Below are 21,876 nucleotides of genomic sequence, written 5' to 3' on the forward strand. Positions count from 1 at the left end.
GTTTCAGTGGGTCTCAATTAATGGGGCGAGCCGTTAGCCGCAAAACGGCAAAAAAACCTAGCCAATAGGCATAAAAGTTGAAAAATGTTAACCTTCAGTTGAAGAAAAAGTCAGTAACTATAAAAATTTTGCTATGTATCTTATCGTGTGGGCAGATGTGGAAAAGAGAAGTCCTTGCTATCCAAGGGTCACTCAGCAAGGATTTACCAAGTTCTTTAAGTTTTTATATCCTTTCTGGTGTATCATAGAAGTTTTGTTAATGTAGTTAGCGTGTTATTTCGGCCATTGGTAAAAGTAATGAGGGCCGGAAGGGAAACTATGACGAGAGACTGCAAGCGATAATAGTTACAGTGTAGGTGGAATCCACAAGGATTTTCTAAGGGCCAAAAATAGAACTAACATAAAATCAGAAAATGCTGATCATGCTTCGCTAGATTAAAAGCAGATGGTTCCAATTCCTATCATACAAACGGAAGAAGCATTAAGGAATGTGAAAGGAGCGTGAGCCGCGTGAGGGCCTAGGGCGAGAGTGAGCAAAAAAAGTGCGACAAGGCGGGAGGTGGGTAGTCTCTTCACAGGCACAGGCGAACCAACCTACGGCAGTGTTGATATGTATGATATTACAGATAGCATGATATGACGAACTGTACAGCTGTTACGAAGTTAGCACAAAATAAAGGGAAAAATAATTACGTTTTTTTGATCTGAAAATCTCAAGAAAGTGAAATGAAATGTAAATGCACAGTGTTTTTTTGTCTCTCCAAAGAGTTCGAGTCGTCTCTTTACTGAATTAGTTTCTTTAAAATACTATTTTAAAAATGGTTATTGAAAACGATTCTCTCAGTACAAAAGCAAGTTCTTTGTTGTATAATAAATCAAGAAAACGGAATATCACTTAATCCTTCAACTCCCAAGATCTCATCAGTAATTCTCCTTGCTGTTTGGCAAACGATTCTCATTATGTTAGTTTAGAGAATTTGGTATCGGATCAATTAGTAATCCCATAATTGATATTTTTCTTCATTCTCATCACTTGCCCGCATAATCATGAGTGTATTGATATTGTAAGGAGAAATTTTGTCTTGGTCACTCACGGAAGTTAAAGGGTTAAGAGCGATTGTCTGTAACTGTCGGAACAGGTCGGACAGGCAGGTCAACTAATTTGGCTCAAATTTTATTTTTAAGCTTGCTTAGGGTCTCCTTTTAAGAAATGGTTATTGTAAGACTGAAATTAACTTTGCGTGGGGAATTAAGGCTCATAGCCATTTGAAGCCGCCATCAGACATGGAAACGAGGCTGACCAAGAGAGGGTTTTAAATGCGTAGGCTTCCTTTGCTCTCTCATTTTTGTATCTCTTTATCAAAAAACAAGCCCACAACCCTTCGTCTGTGTTTTGAATAGTAAATTTCGCAGAAAAATATAAAGGAAGGGGTTGAAACACGCCATTCGATTTACTTAGTTTTAGGTGTTTTGTGATCCCTGAAAAATACCGTAAGTTCAGGAACTTCTGGCACTGTTGATATGCCGAGTGAGAACAATTTGTTAGTTTCTAAAACAACATTTGTCAAAGATTATTTGCTTCAGAAAATTTAGAACTGGGCGATTTTAATGCGCTTCCACAGTGCCCAGTAAAATATTATAAGGTTCTTGGACGCAGTCGCTTTAAGTTGACGTTGCCCGGAGCATTTCGGTTCAAAAACTCTATTTCTTTCAAACTTTGTCCATGAACCTTTTGTGGTCTAGGAGTTCACCGAATGAATGTTTTCCACACCAGCTGTCTTCTTTCTACATTGTTTTTGACCAAAAAAGTGCTTTTGTGACTTTCGATGGAAATTGTACCCTATGCACCATCTTTGCAGAAGTTCTCCACCCCAAGGAGCAGATCCCAGAAGGGTGATTTGCGCCAGATAAACCTCGAACCCTGAGACTTTTCGACTCTGCGCATTACGCACGCGTTGTGCATCAGCACGCGATGAAGTGGATACGCCTGCAATGCAGCTGACTACGCATGCTTAACGAAGCATCAAACAAATTCACCTCGAGGAGAGTGCTCCTGAGATTTATGCAAATCTTGCGCACGCGCTGTGTTGAAACGTGCCATGAACATGAGCAAGGTGGTGTAGATGTGCCCACAATGCAGCCGGCCGCGCATGCTAAAATTAAAATTTTCTTCATTCAATCGCATCCGACCAAATTTTCCAGGTATCATCCCTGATTACCAGTTTTTGTTAGTATGGAGCTACGCGCACGCTACGAGCTCCGCCAACAAATACGCAAAATATTAATACAATTTTGGAGGTTGTATAGATTGAACTTTATTAGTGTAATATAATTTATTTTAAAAAATTAGCTCTAAATCACTAATTCTATAAATTTCAACATTTACCTTCCTATTAAAAAAGGGGAAAAGCCAAAATTAGATGTCATGCGTAGAAATCGAGAATGAATAATCTAGTTACAATTCACGTGTACTTGTCATTCAAAACTTACTCGCATGACAGGCTCATAATTACATTTTATTTTGTCTAGCTACACATTGTTAGGCTTCTAAACAAAGTATGGCAATTACATCGTCTGTTTTAAAAGCAAGCAGCAAATGAATTTCTTAGTCTCGCAATATGCTAGTTTGCCAAGTTGAAAGAACCTACAGTGTACGTTAATTTTAGTCTTTTTAATTTTTAATTGGATTCCTGAAAGGGAGCTAGGGTTACTTGACAGAATAAACAGCTTTCATTTAACTACTTTCTTGCTAAATCACCAGCTGGGTATAGATTATATTGTTGCAATAGACATTGCAAAAAGTTACTAAATACCTGTTTCTAGCAACTTCCTCAAACTTCAGCACACTCAGCATTCTCTATATCTCCATTCTTACCTAACATTGGCTGACAAGGGAAACACTCTGGATTATGGCTGTGTCTCGAGGAAGAGAACCACAGCCAATGTTTCTCCTTTGCAATATACAACGATAGAGAGACTACAACTATGATAATAAGAAAAGCACAACCCATGCCTATGGCAATCTTGGTGACATCTTGTGATGTTGTTGTCAACACTAATTAAAACAAATGGAAAATAAAATGAGTAATTTGACTTACAAATGTCAAAAAAAATATATATATATTTATGAAATTCAAATCACAAGATACCATTAGGGTTCAAAGGCCAAATGAAAAGACCAAAGCACAAGCAGTGGTTACAGTTTCATTTTCTTTTATCTGAATGGTTGAAGAACTAAGTTGCAGACCGTTTCTTGAAACAGATTCACAAAAGCAAGTAGGGCAAAATGCTCTCTCTAACTTTGATTTACACATCCACGCAGTACCTTTACTTGTAATACTTGGATCTTCTCCTGGACAGTCAGCTTCATATACATTTGGTCGTATACCACTTGGATTCTTTGATGAGTTAGTAAAGAAAGGACATGATTGACAGGCCTGTTCAGATGTCTGGCCAATGTTTGGCTGGTATGTTCCTTGAGGACATGGAATGCCACTAGCGATTCCTGGAGGGCAGTAAAAACCGACTGGACACACTATACAGTCTAGCTCAGATGTCTGCTTAATGTTTGGCTGGTATGTTCCTATTGGACATTGAATGAGACTAGTTGCCCCTAAAGGGCAATAAAAACCCGCTGGACATGATTTACAGGCCTGTTCAGATGTCTGACTAATGTTCGGCTGGTATGTTCCTTGAGGACATGGAATGCGACCACGTCCTCCTGGAGGGCAATAAAAACCCGCTGGACATGGTTCTGCAATACAATACAAAACAACAGTTACCTATACCTTTACGTCTATTTTCTCAATGAACACATAATTTACAAAAGATAAAAGAGGGAATTTTCTTTAGCTTTCCATTGGGAAAATAAAACATACAAGTTAAAAAGGTATATCTGTATAGCTCTGAGCTAAACCTTGTATGGATTCACTATTTGGTGGCCAGGAAAAAACAGTTGATTAGTCCTTGGAAATAAAATATTCACAGAAAGAAAAGTGTACTTCAGAATTCAAGGAGAAGGAAAGAAATTCATTTAGGACAACACTAAGAATGTTTTTCTCATTTGACCTTGGAGCATTAACATGAAGTATTCAAAAAATCACAACTTCCTTCATATTATCCAAACACATGTTCCCAAATTGGCACCTCTCACAGACTGCAAAATTAGTAGCCAAAATTTTTCTCTACCTGCCATGGTGACCAAAATAATTTCGACAGTAGAAATCTTGAGCTTGCATATTTTGTTTACCAATTTCAAGTCTCAAGACAATTTCCAGCCTTACTGTTTGTAAATGTTCCTTTGGTAAATGCATACAGTACATACATGCATATAAATATGCATGTAAATAAGAGGGAAGTTGAAAGAAACATCAGTTCTCTAGTAAAATAATATTATCACATGACTTAAAATGACTAAACAAAACATTAAAGCTAAAGAAGTCTCCAGGAATGCTGGTTTGTGAAACCAAAAGTGTGAACTTCAAATGACAGAGGAAAATTTGATCTTTTGTGCATGCATGAATCATACATATCATAAAATTTTGTAATGCAGCTGGAAGACACAGATAATAAATCAACTCACAAGATTTACAAATCAGTTCTCCACATTGTACCCAATAAGTTTTTAATATTTTCAGCTCTGAGAATCTAGGCAGAGGACAATAAAGTATAACCTGGTGAATATTCCTCTTTCTTCTCATTTCATTTCTTCTTGAAATTGTATTGATTCAGTGAGGATAAATTCCTCTTTGGCCACTCCTGAGGGTGACAGGGTCAAGCCTAGGTGTGCTAAAGAGGTCTCCTGGATCCAAGTATCAATTCTCTACACGTGTCTACAAATACACACAAGGTCTTCTGAGATACTTGTTTTAAGTTTACATGTTTCCTTTTTTGTCATCACCTCTCTGCTTGAAAAATTATGGATTAGTGTTGGAAGAAACTACTTGAACTAGTGGCACATGGGAGTGAAAGGATTAAATAAAGGGAAAAATCCCCAAACAATTAATTGTAAAAACTGTGATATTGCTTTATTGTCTTATGGGAGCTCAGTCAGGAGGAATTTTCAGAGCTGGAAAACAATCCCCCTTGAAAATACACATTTTTAGTTCAACAGTGTTTGACCCAACTCTAGTCCCTTTCAACTCAGCACCATATTCTGTTGAACGCTTTTCATTTCTTCTCTAACTATTGAAAACGGCTATGTTTATTTCCAAATCATGAAAACAGTGAAATTCCCTTGCAGATTTCCTGATAAAATCCACACAAACAGATGTTTTAGATTTACAATGTATAAAAGTCAGGAATGAGAAATAGTCATCACAAGTATGAATGAGTCAATCTTATCTTATAAGACCATTAACTTCAGGCATGACCAAAATGAATACCAACACACTCACAAAATAGCTGATGAGAACATATAATTAATGTTAATAGCAACACATTAAGTAGAGGATACTATTTTGCAGACATGTATTTGTGAAGGGAAGCAGAATAAGATTGGGGGTTCATAAAAATTAGCAGGTGATACATCACCACACAGAGTAGATGGTACTGTGTAAAAAAAACCTCAATAAATGCAAGAAAGAGTCATTTACCATACCAACTTCAAGAAGAAATGTCTTTGTTGATTTCAGTCCATATTTGGAAGCTTTACATGTGTAGTTTCCTGCATCTTCCATGGTGACATTCTTAATTTCCAGATGGAAAATATAGTTGGGAGGTGTAACTATTACTCTTGGCTTGAAATATTCATACTTCTGTAGTTCATCATCCTCCATTACCATTATGTCATTCTTCAAGAAATAGCCAATTACACCATCAAAGCCTTGGATTTTACAAGTTATGTTGACTGTGGTTCCAATGTAAGCTGTGTCCAAACCATCAAGTTTTGCATACTCTATAACTGGGCCACTTGGTACTAAAATTAAAATAGACAACTTTGTAAGAATCAAATGTTACTCAAACCTTTTCCTCGTATTCAAAGCCAAGTCAATGTATTCAATGATAATAGATTTCATTGTATTTAATCCTGCAGTTCCAGTCCATCAACACCAACATCAAAATGTTTTGTAAGCAAATTTGATGACTTTTTTCAAGCAATTTTAATTTTTTCACTCTTCTACATTCATAGCTCCTTAAGATTGAATTAAAACCTATAGCCTTTACAGTAAGGTCAATGCAGTAAGGTTTGTACAAAAATTCCATTTTCAAATTAAACCAATGGCTACTTATGTTTCAACCAACAGTTAAATGCAATTTACCAAAATTTGGTTGTCTCACAAAAATTTTACTCAATCCATGTGGCAAAATAATAGGGATTTCATAGCCTATACCCCAGTACTTAATGCAGCAGTAAAAATATATCATGACAAAAACATATCAAATCTGCATCAATCTACTTTAAAAATTTTTCTTTATGTCTGTACCTTTTTCAGGTGCTAAAAATAACTTATTCAATATCTTTACTTTTTCACAAATTCCATTATCCAGCTGAATGCATGGATAGCATTGTAACTCATTTAATGTCTTGAGAAATACAATACATGGCCACAGCCCTGCCACAATAATTACCCTATTTACAGAAAGGTCTGCCAAACTTCTCTGATGTTTTTTTAACCCAAACTCTATTATCATCCATCTCCAACTGTTCTTTGCTTTCTCGGGTGAAGAAGAACTCAAATCTTATGTTTGGTCAAATCTCACATTGTGTGTTTCCAGAAAATATCCATACCCCCACCACGGAGGGAATTTCATATAGGACCGCCCCACCCCTTCGGATTTTCCATTTTGGGGTAGCAGTGGTAGCCCCCCCACCCCTCTGGAATTTCCAAAGAATTTTCTACCACCCCCTATACCCCCTGGAAATATATTTTTTTCTCGTAGCAAACAACAAACAAGAGGGACGTGTGATTTTGTCGCGTGTATATTCGAGAGATGGCGTACACGCGCAAGGTAAACGTCGCTAACTAGCTTAAACTTAATGTTTGCTTTATTTTTAAATACAATACTTATCCTTAAACATTTAACACAGTATTCTCAGTACACGAAAGGAGAAAAAAACTGTACAAGTCGCAACAAAACACTTTTGAACTGTTAAGTTTGTACAATGTACTGAGAAAATTGCGTGCACTTGAAATGGAAACGTTCGAAATCACATTGAGCAACGTAAATTTGTACAAAATTGTGTCATAAATAAGAGAGCAAAAGAGAAAACCGAGTCAGCAGTAAGTTATTTTGAACTCATCTTTCCAAATTCCAGCCTCTAATGTAAAATTTCTTCACACAAGCATTGATTCTTGTTAACAGCGGGTCGATAATTTCGTCCGATTGTGCATAAACAAACCGTGGCTAGTTACCAGTCCCACGCGCATATATACAAAGCCCTGGATCCTAATGTTTCTCAATGTTACCATCAACTGTTTTCTACTACGATACGACTGTACTTATCATTCATTGTAACATCGCAAGCAAGTAAGCCATAAAGAAATCGTCAAGTCTCCTACACATTATGATGCAACGGAATTAAGCTCAGTGCAGATCAAAATTAATAGATGGCCGGAGTCAATAAGGGGTAGTGAATGGTAAATTTATGCGAAACTTTGCGAGACGGCGAGACCAGCGTTTTTTTTTTTTTTTTTGCGAGACCGAGACAGTTATTTGTAAATTTTACGAACGCGAAACGTGCTATGACCGAGGAAAATCCCTAGGTAACCACTCCTGTTGGTTGTAATCTTTGGAGACTGGTAACGAGTAATGGCGGCTCCGTTCGAAAAACAAAGTGATTCTCTTCTTTATTTGATGTTATTTATGTTCCAAAGCGCTACAAGGATAAAAGAAACTTTCTTTTGCTGCAGAACTGTTAGGAGCATCGTAATTTAACAACTTAAACTTCAGAACGTCCCACTAAAGTAGGTAAAAGGCGCCAATTGACATACGAAGAAAGTCGATCGACTTCCTACCCTCTGGACGAACATTTCGCCTCTTACCCCCCATCCCGTCTGGAATTTCCTGGGACTTTGACCCCCCCCACCCCTCTGGAATCTCCAATTCCCTCCGTGGTGGGGGTATGGATATTTTCTGGAAACACACATTTGTTCAAATTCTGTGTTGAAGTGTGCTAATGAGGAGCATCAATTTAAAATTTATTAGTTTGCTTTTAACATGTGTCAGTCTCATGAGATCATTTCATATGATTGAAGACAACAGTTTTCTAAACCAGTCTGACACACAATAGAGAGATAACTCTAAATATAGCACTTGAGCCTGCTCAGTCTGTACGATAATTTAAGGATAATAGTTTTTCCCTTCTATTTAGGGCAAGCTGGCAGCTACAGGCATGTGTTATGTGGGTCTTATTTGTGAGGGGGAAAAGCTTGCTCCAAAAATTATATTACAGACCAGGCATGGTTACCTACCCTTGACAATCAACTTAGCTGTAGCTGAATAACTTTTTCCCTTCTCATTTGTCACAACACATGTGTAGTTTCCTGCATCCTCTTTTGAAATTAGTGTGACATGTAGACTTCGTTTGCAGGATCCAAATTTGTATTTCTCCCTTTTCAGTTTGGAATCCAGAGAAATAAGTATGCCATTAATCAGCCATGTTACATTTGCCGCAAAATTTGAATAGACCTTGCATTCAAATGTGTAGCTGTCATCCACACCTCTTGTTATGGTAGATCCAGAGGTCATAATTATATAGGGGTCTGCATCATCTGAGGGGTGAGGGGATCCTGGAATGATTCCATTATTACAATTTCCTGTGTCACGTCTGTGCCTTTTTGATGAAAAGTACACTAAATAAGAAGACAATCAATCAATTAATCAATATAATTAGTTTGTGAATTGGATATTTTGCAAATAACTGAATGGTTTAATGTTATTTCAAACTAAAAAAAAGTTGGTTCTGATAATGTATGAAGTTAATAACCACAGGTTACCCTGACTTTGCTTGAATATCCACAATTAATGACACAATTCAAAAGCCTAGGTTGCTCAATATACCCATCTTTGTAATTCTGAATATAACTGTTGCAATTACTCTTTACATACAACATACCCTATCTAAAATAATGAATTTCAATAATACCCTTTAAAAGATTTGTTAAATCACTTTTTACTGATTGGACATGCACATGACCAAGATTGTTACAAAACACACAAGGTAGCAGTTTGATATTCACACTTGTCATTTCAGTGGAGCTAGTGTTTGCTACCGTAATTTCCGGTCGCTTACCCGCGGGTAATCTGATGATTTTGCATTAAACGCGCGCCACTGCGGGTAATAGGAGGTGCGGGTTATGTGACAATTTTAAAATCCAGTGGTAGTTGAATTGAAAAAAAATATCACCAACATGCGTTTCCACCTCTCAAGTAAATTTTATTGTGTTAATAGTGCCGCAAAGCGGCACGAAAACATGATGCCGACTCGAGTTTATTTCACGCATAATTAGTTGCGCGACGAACAAATTATTATCGGCACGCGTGAAAACAAAACCTTGATGGTGACAAAAATTATCCATAGATATCCGGCGCATCAGTAACAAATTTCCATTTAACACTAGCTTGAGCTAAAGAGAATTTTCCCGTTTTAAGGGACTTGTTAGGCCCAATAGAACCGGAGATATCGATTTTTTCAGAAATCGCCGAAAGTACTTTATAATTCAAGTTTTAATACTCACCCAGCTTTTTTTCAACAAATCAACATGGCGCTGAACGATCGCTCGCACAAAATGTGGCCACAAATTCGCATTCTGTCAAGTATGAAACGTTGAGATTTGGGCATGGGCCGCTAGTGTTTTTACTGTATAATCTTATCAATAAAGTACATGCTAATATTGACACAGAATTGTGCACGCGTCTGAATTTCTTTGACCTTTAAACTCGACAAAGACGCTTCGAAGTTTTCGAAAGTTGGATCAGACAACTTTTAAAAGACTGAAATGTATCACCTTAATGTCACGTTTTCGCCACCAAAAAGTTGAATAACAACGTGCGGGTTATCCACCAGTGCGGGTAATCTGGTGACTTTTTTTTTCGCCGTATGCAATAATCGGCCGGTGCGGGTAAACGACCGGAAATTACGGTACTTATCATGTTTGCCATGGCAAAAAAGTAATTTAGACATAAAAGGAATAAGTTCTGCTCTAAGAAACCAAAGATTTGGGGCAAACTGGTGAAGGTGAGGGCAAACTCGCTTTCCATCAGGGGGTGAACTCTTAAGGCGGTAGGGTTAGGTTACCTCTAAGATTGACAAGCTTCTAAACTGCTTGATCAGAGACAAAGAGACTGAGGTCATGAGAGTAAAGGAAACAACTGCCACCTTCAAAACAATCTTGAACATTAAGCAAATTCTCCTTGTCAAGGATGTGCTCGTTTTTACAATAAATAGATTGGGTCGCTCAACAGACCTAATTCTGGCATTTGCATTGTACATGAGGTAAATAAGAATAATGAATGCCTCTCCACTTTCATTTAAGATTTTGAAATGTTTAATATTTCACTATGTGAAGAGCTGGTTATAGTCGTGAATCACAAAAACAATCCAAAGAGGGTGTGACAAGCAGCCGTACTGTAAGTCAGAAATCCTGTTTGCAAATTGTGCCAGCAAATTCACCACAGCAATAAATATGCGAATAAAAATTTTGCAGGTATGTAAATGAAACTTCTATACAAAGAACTCCCATGATCTAATTGAAGATTCGCCCCTCTAGCAGCTACATATCTACTTGTAACTTAGTAACAAGAATTTAATGTTAGATCAGGATTAAAAAGACCCTGAATTATCTGTAAACTTTTAAAGCTGATTGTGTTAAGCATAAACTTCACATAAAATACAGTATTGTATGGTATCTCATAACCTGTTTGCTGAGTAATGTATGAATATTGTGGGGAGAAGTTACATGTTGAACACTTCTGGGAGTTACAGGGTTAAAAAAGGCCTTAAATCTGATAGGAATGAGGCAATTTACCTTATCTCTATTATCGTCATTCATCTTTTTTTTACTGCAATTCCTTAAGCACTACTTTCATCAAGTGACATCAAATCAATTATAAATCTCAGAACTATAATTTGAAAGCGGAAGTTTCGAGGTGAAATCAAAAACTTCTCGATAGGACCAAAGGAAGGCGTAAAATGACGGTCCTTAAGATCTTCGCCTCACTACTACAATGAAATGGTAACCCTCCTCCTCCATCACTAACTTTTCCAATTTCACAACTAATTGGGCTATAGAGTCCACTAGATGGCTAAACAAATTTCTCACAAGAGATCTCCACAAAGTTAAGCTCAACAAGCTTAAGCTTATTTCTCCATAATTTTAACATAAACCTTAGATTGCTCTGAAATTGCAACAAGCTCACCTTTTCCACACTCCTCTGAGTAAAAAGCTTTCCCTGGGCAACGTTTTGGATCGTTTTGATGACTACACGTTACCACAAGCACATGGCCACTCACTCCTCGCCTGTCCTTGCAAGGACAAAATACCGTTTGGTTACGGCATTGCGATCTCTGTTCCCGTTGTTCCGATAAAGCAGAGGTAAATTCCACTCCGCAAAATAAAAAGAACAGTAGAAGTTCCTTCGCAAACATAGATCGGTTCACTTGTCTAGATCGCTTCACTTGCCTAGATCTTATCAAACCTACTCGGAATTCCCGGAAAGACTGGGCCTGCCAGAATTTCGAAATGGTCTTAGATGAAGCCTGCGTCTTCGTAGAGGACTCTTCTCAACAATTCCAAAATACAGTTTCCTCTTTGGGATCTGAAGGAAAAAATGCTTACGCTGCTTATGCTGATTTAGCAAGACAACGTAACCTCACTTGACGACGGCACGTGCAGTGCAAATACCCAAATATGGTCAAATTAGAACAGAATCCAGACTAATCCGCTCGCTCTCCCCCGCATCTGACGTTCCCGTCCTGTTGCTAAATCAGCCTATCTTCTACTGAGGACTTCCTGTGATACTAAAGGGGATGTCTGAAGCATGATATTTGTCGAGGTGTCTGCTTTTTAAGAGGTCTTAAGGACCTGACAGCAACATTAAAATATTTATTTCTCGATAAGGTTTCTTTTCAAACGGTGGGAATGCCGCCCCCGTGAGCTTGCAAAACCAACATAGTAGCTGAAAATAACGGATGCGATGCTGCCTTTACTAGTACCATTCGAAACTACTGCTCAATTTTTTTGTCTCCGGTTTTATTCGCATTTAATTTTCTTCATAAGCAGAATCGAAAATGGTCGAAAAAATATGACATGGAAACATCTGTGTTTGTTTTTTTTTTAGATCAGCCTCTCTTGCTTTCGGCCGCCGATTATTTTGCTGTCCTCCGATAAAAGTTACGCTTGAAAGCAGGCTGAAATTACCCGAAAGCCCCTCCTTCTTATTCACGTGGGAGAGAACCGCAAATTGTCCAATATAAAGTCTCGTCGTCAAAACAGGGTCTGATTTACAAGATGATAAATAACGGTAAAAGGAACGCGTGGAGTCCAATTCGGTCTGTAATCATACGAGCGATTTTATCCAGTAGTGTCAGTTAGCTGACCTTACGCTCAAGCAATATCGCGTAACGATTGTTTAAAATGTGAAGCTCACTTCCGTCGAGTTCAGCTACGAGTTCCCGTCACTGTACACTTTCTCACAGTCTTCTCACGAGAGAAGAACTTCTCAGAGGATACCTTGTATTGAAAAGAAAATTGGAAAATTTGATGACTTTAACGGCTGTATAACCATCTCTTGACGAAAACAACTTTTTGATAGTTTACTGTATGGTGATTCAGTATTGCGAGCAGGACAGAGAGTTTTCTGGTGGATAACGCTTCGAGCCTTCGAACAACCAAAGGCAGGTTTTTCTATCCCATCGATATCTTCCAAAATATTTAAGTTGGAATGTAAGTGCCGGATATTTTGTTTCTTCCCGAAAAGAGCATACATTCCGTTGACTTCCAGTTTGAAATACTGATAACTTGAAAATTCCTTCAATTCAGTTCAACTCTATCCTCATATTTTCAGATCTGCTGTTTCTTAGCTAGGAACGCGGAACTTGTTTCTGATTATCACTTCTCTACCTTTTGGGGAAAAAACCGTTGCCGAAGGGAACAGCGAAGTTCGGACGACCACCACAAATCGTATAAAAAATTTGAATCCTCTTTATTGTTCTGGATACTTGATTCAGACCTTGATTTAAATCGCAGTTGTACAGCTTGATTATTCGATCAAGGAAAGTCAAAAGACGGTTGATTCGAGCAGATGTGGTCTTTTGTGACCTTGAATCCATGCAGAAAAAGGATGCTATAAATTAGCATTATCAAAGCAACTTCCGTGACGGTGTCACAGCGGATATGGACCCCCCTTCGCAGATTTGGACCCCCCTACCAAAATTTCCTTTTAAGCATCCTTTGTGTCATATTTGGTAACTAATTCTATTTGCAAGCTTTTTTGTCGATGTTATTTTCAATCACAACACAACATTTCCTCAATAAAGGTAAAAAAAAACAACAGCCATTTCGTTCCAATTCTACCGCATTCATTATAGCGAGTCGAACAGTATACGCAAGAATTAGATGTGAACAAACTACTGCATTCGAACTATTAAATTGAAATTGTTGCAATAAATCTTTGCTTCTTCTGATCCGAATCAACATTGGTACGAAACGTCATAACAATAGTGGAGACTATTGCGTCCAGTCACTGAAATAACTCAGTCTCATTTTCTAAAATCATAACATTGAACAGTTTTTGAATAAGAACGAAGAAACTACTCGTATTATAAGTCGTTCGTAAAGCCTATGATAAGTAAAAATGTTTCTATTCTGAACTATTGGAACTCTCAGCTTATTTTCAGATGCAAATCAACATTAATGTCAACGTCTTAACAAAAGTGGAGACTATTACATCGAACTCAATCTTATTTTCTAATTTTAACGATTATTAACTGTTGAGGGATCCTAAATAACACCTTAACAATTACGAAGACGTCTAGAGTCTGTCAATCTGCAGACAATGCAGAGTCACTCGTCCTCCGGGGCAGTCTTAAATCCCTCGCAGCTCATGTGTAACCTTTCCTCGCACAACTCGCACTGTACCATGTCGTCCCAACACTCAGGCATTGGACAATGACAAAATAAATCAGTGTCACAAGTTTGTCTCTCATTGAATCTAGCGGTGTTCGACTATCGCGGAAAAGGTTCAAAACGACCTCTCTCCAGACATTAAACTAAATTCTTGCCCATTTTCCTTTGGTCAAAAGAAACATCCGACGGGATGCCAGTTCGTATGCATTAACGATACGCATGTTTTGAATTGAAAACATACTTTAGTACGCATTGGAACGAAAAGTATCATCCATTTTTCTAGAACGTTAAGGATGATGTGTTCACTCAGTTTTGTTGGGGGGTCCAAATCTGCGGTGGGGGGGCCATATCCGCTAGCGGATTTGGACCGGGAGGTCCAAATCTAGGGGATCCAAATCCGCTGGGACAACGGATCGTAACGTAATTCGCAGACTTACAGCTCAGGTATGTCTAATTTGTATTATCTTCTTCTGAGGACTTCCTGTGATACTAAACTGGTTAAAATACAAAACGTTCGCGGTTCAAATCATTTTGGAATCAAATATCAATCATACTGAAAGGAAATCGTTGGTTTTAAAAACAATGACGGCGATTTTATTAATAAACGAAACAAAAACGAAAACCGGAAATCTGTCTGTGCTCGTGGGCTTCAAATTCATCCAATTTCTTACCATTATAGTACAGATAACAACCTATTTATATCACATCTACGATAATATCTAAGTTGGGATTAGGTGTAGGCCGTTTTTGTTTTCCCAGAACAGAGCATTGACTCAGTTGATTTCTGGTAAAGAAACTCCGATAATTCGAAACTTTCGTTAAATCGAGGTTCCTTTCATACCCTTCTGGTAATTTTCTATTTACCCTCAGTGATTTATAATTAAAGCACAACGTTGTGCTATTTTCAGATCTGCTGTTTCTGGTCTGGAATTTCTAAGTTGTTTCCGATTGTTGATACGCTTTGTTATTTTTAGCGTGAGAGAAAAACAACAACGGACATCTGCCTGTGTTCTGGTGGTTACTCGTTTCGAGGGTCTCAATTAATGGGGGAACCGTTAGCCGCAAAACGGCAAAAAAACCCCAGCCGATAGGCATAAAAATTGAAAAATGTTAACCTTCAGTTGAAGAAAAAGTCAGTAACCATAAGAGATTTTGCTGTGTCTTGTCCTGTGGGCAGATGCGGAAACGAGAAAATTACGACGTTTTCGCGCCCAGTCTAATCGTAATGACAGAAGTCCCTGCTATCCAAGGGTCACTCAGCAAAGATTTACCAAGTTCTTTAAGTTTTTTTATCCTTTCTGGTGTATCATAGAAGTTTTGTTAATGTAATTAGCGTGTTATTTCGGCCATTGGTAAAAGTAATGAGGGCCGGAAGGGAAACTATGACGAGAGACTGCAAGCGAAAATGCTTACAGTGTAGGTGGAATCCAGAAGGATTTGTAAGGGCCAAAAGTAGAACTAACATAAAATCAGAAAATACCGACCATGCTTCGCTAGATTAAAAGCAGGTAGTTCCGATTCCTTTCATGCAAACGGAAGAGGTATGAGAGGAATATGAAAGGAGCGTGAGCCGCGTGAGGGCCTAGGGCGAGAGCGAGCAAAAAAAAAAAAAAAACAGTGCGACAAGGCGGGAGGTGGGTGGTCTCTTCACAGGCAAACCAACCTACGGCAGTGTTGATATATATGATATTACAGATAGATATGACGAACTGTACAGCTGCTATGAAGTAAGCACAAAATAAAGGGAAAAAATAATCACGTATCTTGATCTGAAAATCTCTAGAAAGTGAAATGAAATGTAAATGCACAGGGTTTATTTTTGTCTCTCCAAAGAGTTTGAGTCGCCTTTTAACTGAATTAGTTTCTTTAAAATACTATTGTAAAAAATCGTTATTGGAAACGATTCTCTCAGTACAAAAGCAAGTTCTTTGATGCATAATTAATTAAGAAAACTAACAGTGGAATATTACCTAATCTTTTATCTCCCAAGATCTCATTAGTAATTCTCCTTACTGTCTGGCAAACGATTCTCATTATGTTAGTTTTAAGAATTTGGTATCGGATCAATCAGTAATCCCATGATTGATATTTATCACTTAAAAGTGTATGATATTGTAAGGAGAAATTTTGTCTTGGTCACTCATAAAGGTTGAAGGGTTAATAGGGTTATGCTTGCTTAGGGTCTCCTTTAAAGAAATGGATATTTTGAGATTGAAATTAATTTTGCGTGGGAAATAAGGGCTCATGGCTATTTGAAGCCGCCATCAGACATGGAAACGAGGCTGACCAAGAGAGGGTTTTAAAATGCCTGGACTTCCCTTGCTTCCTCATTTTTGTATCTTTTTTTTATTATAAAACAAACCCACAACTCTTCGTCTGTGTTTTGAACAGTAAATTTCGCAGAAATATATAAGGAAAAGGGTTGAAACACGCCATTCGAGTTACTTAATTTTGGGTGTTTTAGGACCGGTGAAAAATACCGTAAGTTCAGAAACTTCTGGCACTGTTGATATGTCGAGTTAGAGCAATTTGTTAGTTTCTAAAACAACATATGTCAAAGATTATTTGCTATAGAAAATTTGGAACTGGACAATTTTAATGCGCTCCCACACTGCCCAGTAAAATATAAGGTTCTTGGACGCAGTCTCTCTAAGTTGACTTTGTCCGGAGCATTTCGGTTCAAAAACTCGATTTCCTTCAAACTTTGCCCATTAATCTTTTGCGGTCTAAGAGTTTACCAAATGAATGTTTTCCACATCAGCTGTCTTCTTTCTACATTGTTTTTGACCAAAAAAGTGCTTTTCTCACTTTCGATGGAAATTGGTACCCTATGCACCATCTTTGCAGAAGTACTCCACCCCAAGCAAGGTGGAGATCCCAGAAGGACGATGTGCGCCAGCCTCGAACCCTGAGACTTTTCGACTCTGTGCATTACGCACGCGTTGTGCTTCAGCACGCGGTGACGTGGATACGCCTGCAATGCAGCTGACTACGCATGCTTAACGAAGCATCAAACAAATTCACCTCGAGGAGAGTGCTCCTGAGATTTATGCAAATCTTGCGCAAGTGCTATGTAGATGTGCCCACAATGCAGCCAGCCGCGCATGCTACAACTACAATCTTCTTCATGCAGTCGCATGCTGCCAAATTTTCCAGGCTTGATCCCTTATTTCCTATTTTTGTTGGTATGCAAAAAATTAATAAAATTTTAGAGGCTGTATAGATTGAACTTTCTTAATGCAATATAATTTATTTAAACATTTAGCTCTAAATCACTAATTCTGTAAATTTCAACATTTACCTTACTATTAAAAAAGGGGAAAAGCCAAAATCAGCTGTCATGCGTAGAAATCGAGAACGAATAATCTACTTACGATTCACATCTACTTGTCATTCAAAACTTACTAGCATGACAGGCTCATAATTAAATTTTACTTTGTCTACAGCTACACACTGTCAGGCTTCTTAACAAAACAAGACAATTACATCGTCTGTTTTAAAGGCAAGCAGCAAATGAATTTCATAGTTTCACAATATGCTTGTTTGCCAGGTTGAAAGAACCAAACAGTGTACGTTAATTTTTGTCTTTTTAATTTTTGATTCAATTCCTGAAAGGGGGCTGGGGTTACTTAACATAAAATAACTTTCATTTAAGTACTTTCTTGCTAAATCATCAGCTGGGTATAGATTAGATTGTTGTAATAGACATTGCAAAAAGTTACTGAATACCTATTTCTAGAAACTGTCTCAAAACTTCAGCACACTCAGCATTCTCTATATCTCCATTCTCACTTAACATTGGCTGGCAAGGGAAACACTCTGGATTATGGCTGTGTCTCGAGGAAGAGAACCACAGCCAACGTTTCTCTTTGCAATGAATAATGATAGAGACGCTACAACTATGATAATAAAAAAGTGCAACCCATGCCTATGGCAATCTTCATGACATCTTGTGATATTGTAGTCAACGCTGGTTAAAACAAATGGAAAATAAAATGAGTAATTTGAATTACACATGTCAAAAAAGAAAAAATATATACATATATATTTATGAAATTCAAATCACAAGATACAATTAGGGTTCAAAGGCCAAACAAAAAGACCAAAGCACAAGCAGCGGTTACAGTTTCATTTTCTTTATCTGAATGGTTGAAGAACTAAGTTGCAGACCGTTTCTTGAAACAGATTCACAAAAGCAAGTAGGGCAAAATGCTCTCTCTAACTTTGATTTACACATCCACGCAGTACCTTTACTTGTAATACTTGGATCTTCTCCTGGACAGTCAGCTTCATATACATTTGGTCGTATACCACTTGGATTCTTTGATGAGTTAGTAAAGAAAGGACATGATTTACAGGCCTGTTCAGATGTCTGGCCAATGTTTGGCTGGTATGTTCCTTGAGGACATGGAATGCGACCATGTCCTCCTGGAGGGCAATAAAAACCTGCTGGACATGGTTCTGCAATACAATACAAAACAACAGTTACCTATACCTTTACGTCTATTTTCCCAATGAATACATAATTTACAAAAGATAAAGGAGGGAATTTTCTTTAGCTTTCCATTGGGAAAATAAAACATACAAGTTAAAAAGGTATATCTGTATAGCTCTGAGCTAAACCTTGTATGGATTCACTATTTGGTGGCCAGGAAAAAACAGTTGATTAGTCCTTGGAAATAAAATATTCACCAAAAGAAAAGTGTACTTCAGAATTCAAGGAGAAGGAAAGAAATTCATTTAGGACAACACTAAGAATGTTTTTCTCATTTGACCTTAGAGCATTAACATGAAGTAATCAAAAAATCACAACTTCCTTCATATTATCCAAACACAGGTTCCCAAATTGGCACCTCTCACAGACTGCAAAATTAGTAGCCAAAATTTTTCTCTACCTGCCATGGTGACCAAAATGATTTCGACAGTAGAAATCTTGAGCTTGCATATTTTGTTTACCAATTTCAAGTCTCAAGACAATTTCCAGCCTTACTGTTTGTAAATGTTCCTTTGGTAAATGCATACAGTACATACATGCATATAAATATGCATGTAAATAAGAGGGAAGTTGAAAGAAACATCAGTTCTCTAGTAAAATAATATTATCACATGACTTAAAATGAGTAAACAAAACATTAAAGCTAAAGAAGTCTCCAGGAGTGCTGGTTTGTGAAACCAAAAGTGTGAACTTCAAATGACACAGGAAAATTTGATCTTTTGTGCATGCATGAATCGTACATATCATAAAATTTTGAAATGCAGCTGGAAGACACAGATAATAAATCAACTCACAAGATTTACAAATCAGTTCTCCACATTGTACCCAATAAGTTTTTAATATTTTCAGCTCTGAGAATCTAGGCAGAGGACAATAAAGTATAACCTGGTGAATATTCCTCTTTCTTCTCATTTCATTTCTTCTTGAAATTGTATTGATTCAGTGAGGATAAATTCCTCTTTGGCCACTCCTGAGAGTGACAGGGTCAAGCCTAGGTGTGCTAAAGAGGTCTCCTGGATCCAAGTGTCAATTCTCTGCACTGTCTACAAATACATTTTTTAAATTAAGGTCTTCTGAGATACTTGTTTTAAGTTCAGATGTTTCCTTTTTTGTCATCACCTTTCTGCTTGAAAAATTATGGATTAGTGTTGGAAGAAACTACTTGAACTAGTGGCACCTGGGAGTGAAAGGATTAAATTAAGGGAAAAATCCCCAAACAATAATTAATTGTAAAAACTGTGATATTGCTTCATTGTCTTATAGGAGCTCAGTCGGGAGGAATTTTCAGAGCTGGAAAACAATCCCCCTTGAAAATACACATTTTTAGTTCAACAGCGTTTGACCCAACTCTAGTCCCTTTCAACTCAGCACCATATTCTGTTGAAGGCTTTTCATTTCTTCTCTAACTATTGAAAACGGCTATGTTTATTTCCAAATCATGAAAACAGTGAAATTCCCTTGCAGATTTCCTGATAAAATTCACACAAACAGATGTTTTAGATTTACAATGTATAAAAGTCAGGAATGAGAAATAGTCATCACAAGTATGAATGAGTCAATCTTATCCTAAAAGACCATTAACTTCAGGCATGACCAAAATGAATACCAACACACTTACGAAAATAGCTGATGAGAACATATAATTAATGTTAATAGCAACACGTTAAGTAGAGGATACTATTTTGCAGACATGTATTTCTGAAGGGAAGCAGAATAAGATTGGGGGTTCATAAAAATTAGCAGGTGATACATCACCACACAGAGTAGATGGTACTGTGTAAAAAAAACCTCAATAAATGCAAGAAAGAGTCATTTACCATACCAACTTCAAGAAGAAATGTTTTTGTTGATTTCAGTCCATATTTGGAAGCTTTACATGTATAGTTTCCTGCATCTTCCATGGTGACATTCTTAATTTCCAGATGGAAAACATAGTTGGGAGGTGTAACTATTACTCTTGGCTTGAAATATTCATACTTCTGTAGTTCATCATCCTCCATTACCATTATGTCATTCTTCAAGAAATAGCCAATTACACCATCAAAGCCTTGGATTTTACAAGTTATGTTGACTGTGGTTCCAATGTAAGCTGTGTCCAAACCATCAAGTTTTGCATACTCTATAACTGGGCCACTTGGTACTAAAATTAAAATAGACAACTTTGTAAGAATCAAATGTTACTCAAACCTTTTCCTCGTATTCAAAGCCAAGTCAATGTATTCAATGATAATAGATTTCATTGTATTTAATCCTGCAGTTCCAGTCCATCAGCACCAACAACAAAATGTTTTGTAAGCAAATTTGATGACTTTTTTTGAGCAATTTTAAATTTTTTCAATCTTCTACATTCATAGCTCCTTAAATTGAATTAAAACCTATAGCCTGTACAGTAAGGTCAATGCAGTAAGGTTTGTACAAAAATTCCATTCTCAAATTAAACCGATGGCTGCGAATGTTTCAATCAACAGTTAAATGCAATTTACCAAAATTTGGTTGTCTTACAAAAATTTTACTCAATCCATGCGGCAAAATAATAGGGATTTCATAGCCTATACCCCAGTACTAAATGCAGCGGTAAAAATATATCACGACAAAAACATATCAAATCTGCATCAATCTACTTTCAAAATTTTTCTTTATGTCTGTACCTTTTTTCAGGTCCTAAAAATAACTTTGCTTATATCTTTACTTTTTCACAAATTCCATTATCCAGCTGAATGCATAGATGACATTGTAGCTCATTTAATGTCTTGAGAAATACAATACATGGCCACAGCCCTGCCACAATAATTACCCTATTTACGGAAAGGTCTGCCAAACTTCTCTGATGTTTTTTTAACCCAAACTCTATTATTATCTATCTCCAACTGTTCTTTGCTTTCTCGGGCAAAGGAGAGCTCAAATCTTATGTTTGGTCAAATCTCACATTTGTTCAAATTCTGTGTTGAAGTGTGCTAATGAGGAGCATCAATTTAAAATTTATTAGTTTGCTTTTAACATGTGTCAGTCTTATGAGATCATTTCATATGATTGAAGACAACAGTTTTCTAAACCAGTCTGACATACAATAGAGAGATAACTCTAAATATAGCACTTGAGCCTGCTCAGTCTGCACCATAATTTAAGGATAATAGTTTTCCCCTTCTATTTAGGGCAAGCTGGCAGCTACAGGCATGTGTTATACTTGGGTCTTAGTGGTGAGGGCAAAAGCTTGCTCCAAAGATTATATTACAGACCAGGCATGGTTACCTACCCTTGACAATCAACTTAGCTGTAGCTGAACAACTTTTTCCCTTCTCATTTGTCACAACA

The 21,876-nt window shown here is 37.3% G+C and overlaps 1 protein-coding gene across 3 annotated transcripts in view; it reads right to left on the reverse strand.

Moving 5' to 3' along the window:
* Window positions 1-2,290: 2,290 nt before the first annotated feature.
* Window positions 2,291-21,876, reverse strand: part of LOC149034113 (uncharacterized) — a 27,747-nt gene continuing 8,161 nt past the window's right edge. Inside the window, exons 1-5 of one of the 3 annotated variants that reach the window (XM_089194001.1) lie at window positions 11,362-11,945; window positions 8,415-8,795; window positions 5,600-5,917; window positions 3,326-3,754; window positions 2,291-3,055 (exon numbers count right to left, since the gene is read on the reverse strand). In XM_089194001.1, the coding sequence (XP_089050127.1) occupies window positions 2,832-3,055; window positions 3,326-3,754; window positions 5,600-5,917; window positions 8,415-8,795; window positions 11,362-11,590 (1,581 nt within the window). In that variant the 5' untranslated portion in view covers window positions 11,591-11,945 and the 3' untranslated portion in view covers window positions 2,291-2,831. Of the gene's footprint in view, window positions 3,056-3,325; window positions 3,755-5,599; window positions 5,918-8,414; window positions 8,796-11,361; window positions 11,946-20,386; window positions 20,705-21,817 lie in introns of those variants that run through there. The other 2 variants (XM_089194002.1, XM_089194000.1) reach the window with 2 other exon arrangements.

This window comes from Pocillopora damicornis, chromosome 14, assembly GCF_964200805.1.
Source record: "Pocillopora damicornis chromosome 14, jaPocDami1.2, whole genome shotgun sequence".
NCBI lineage: Eukaryota > Metazoa > Cnidaria > Anthozoa > Scleractinia > Pocilloporidae > Pocillopora > Pocillopora damicornis.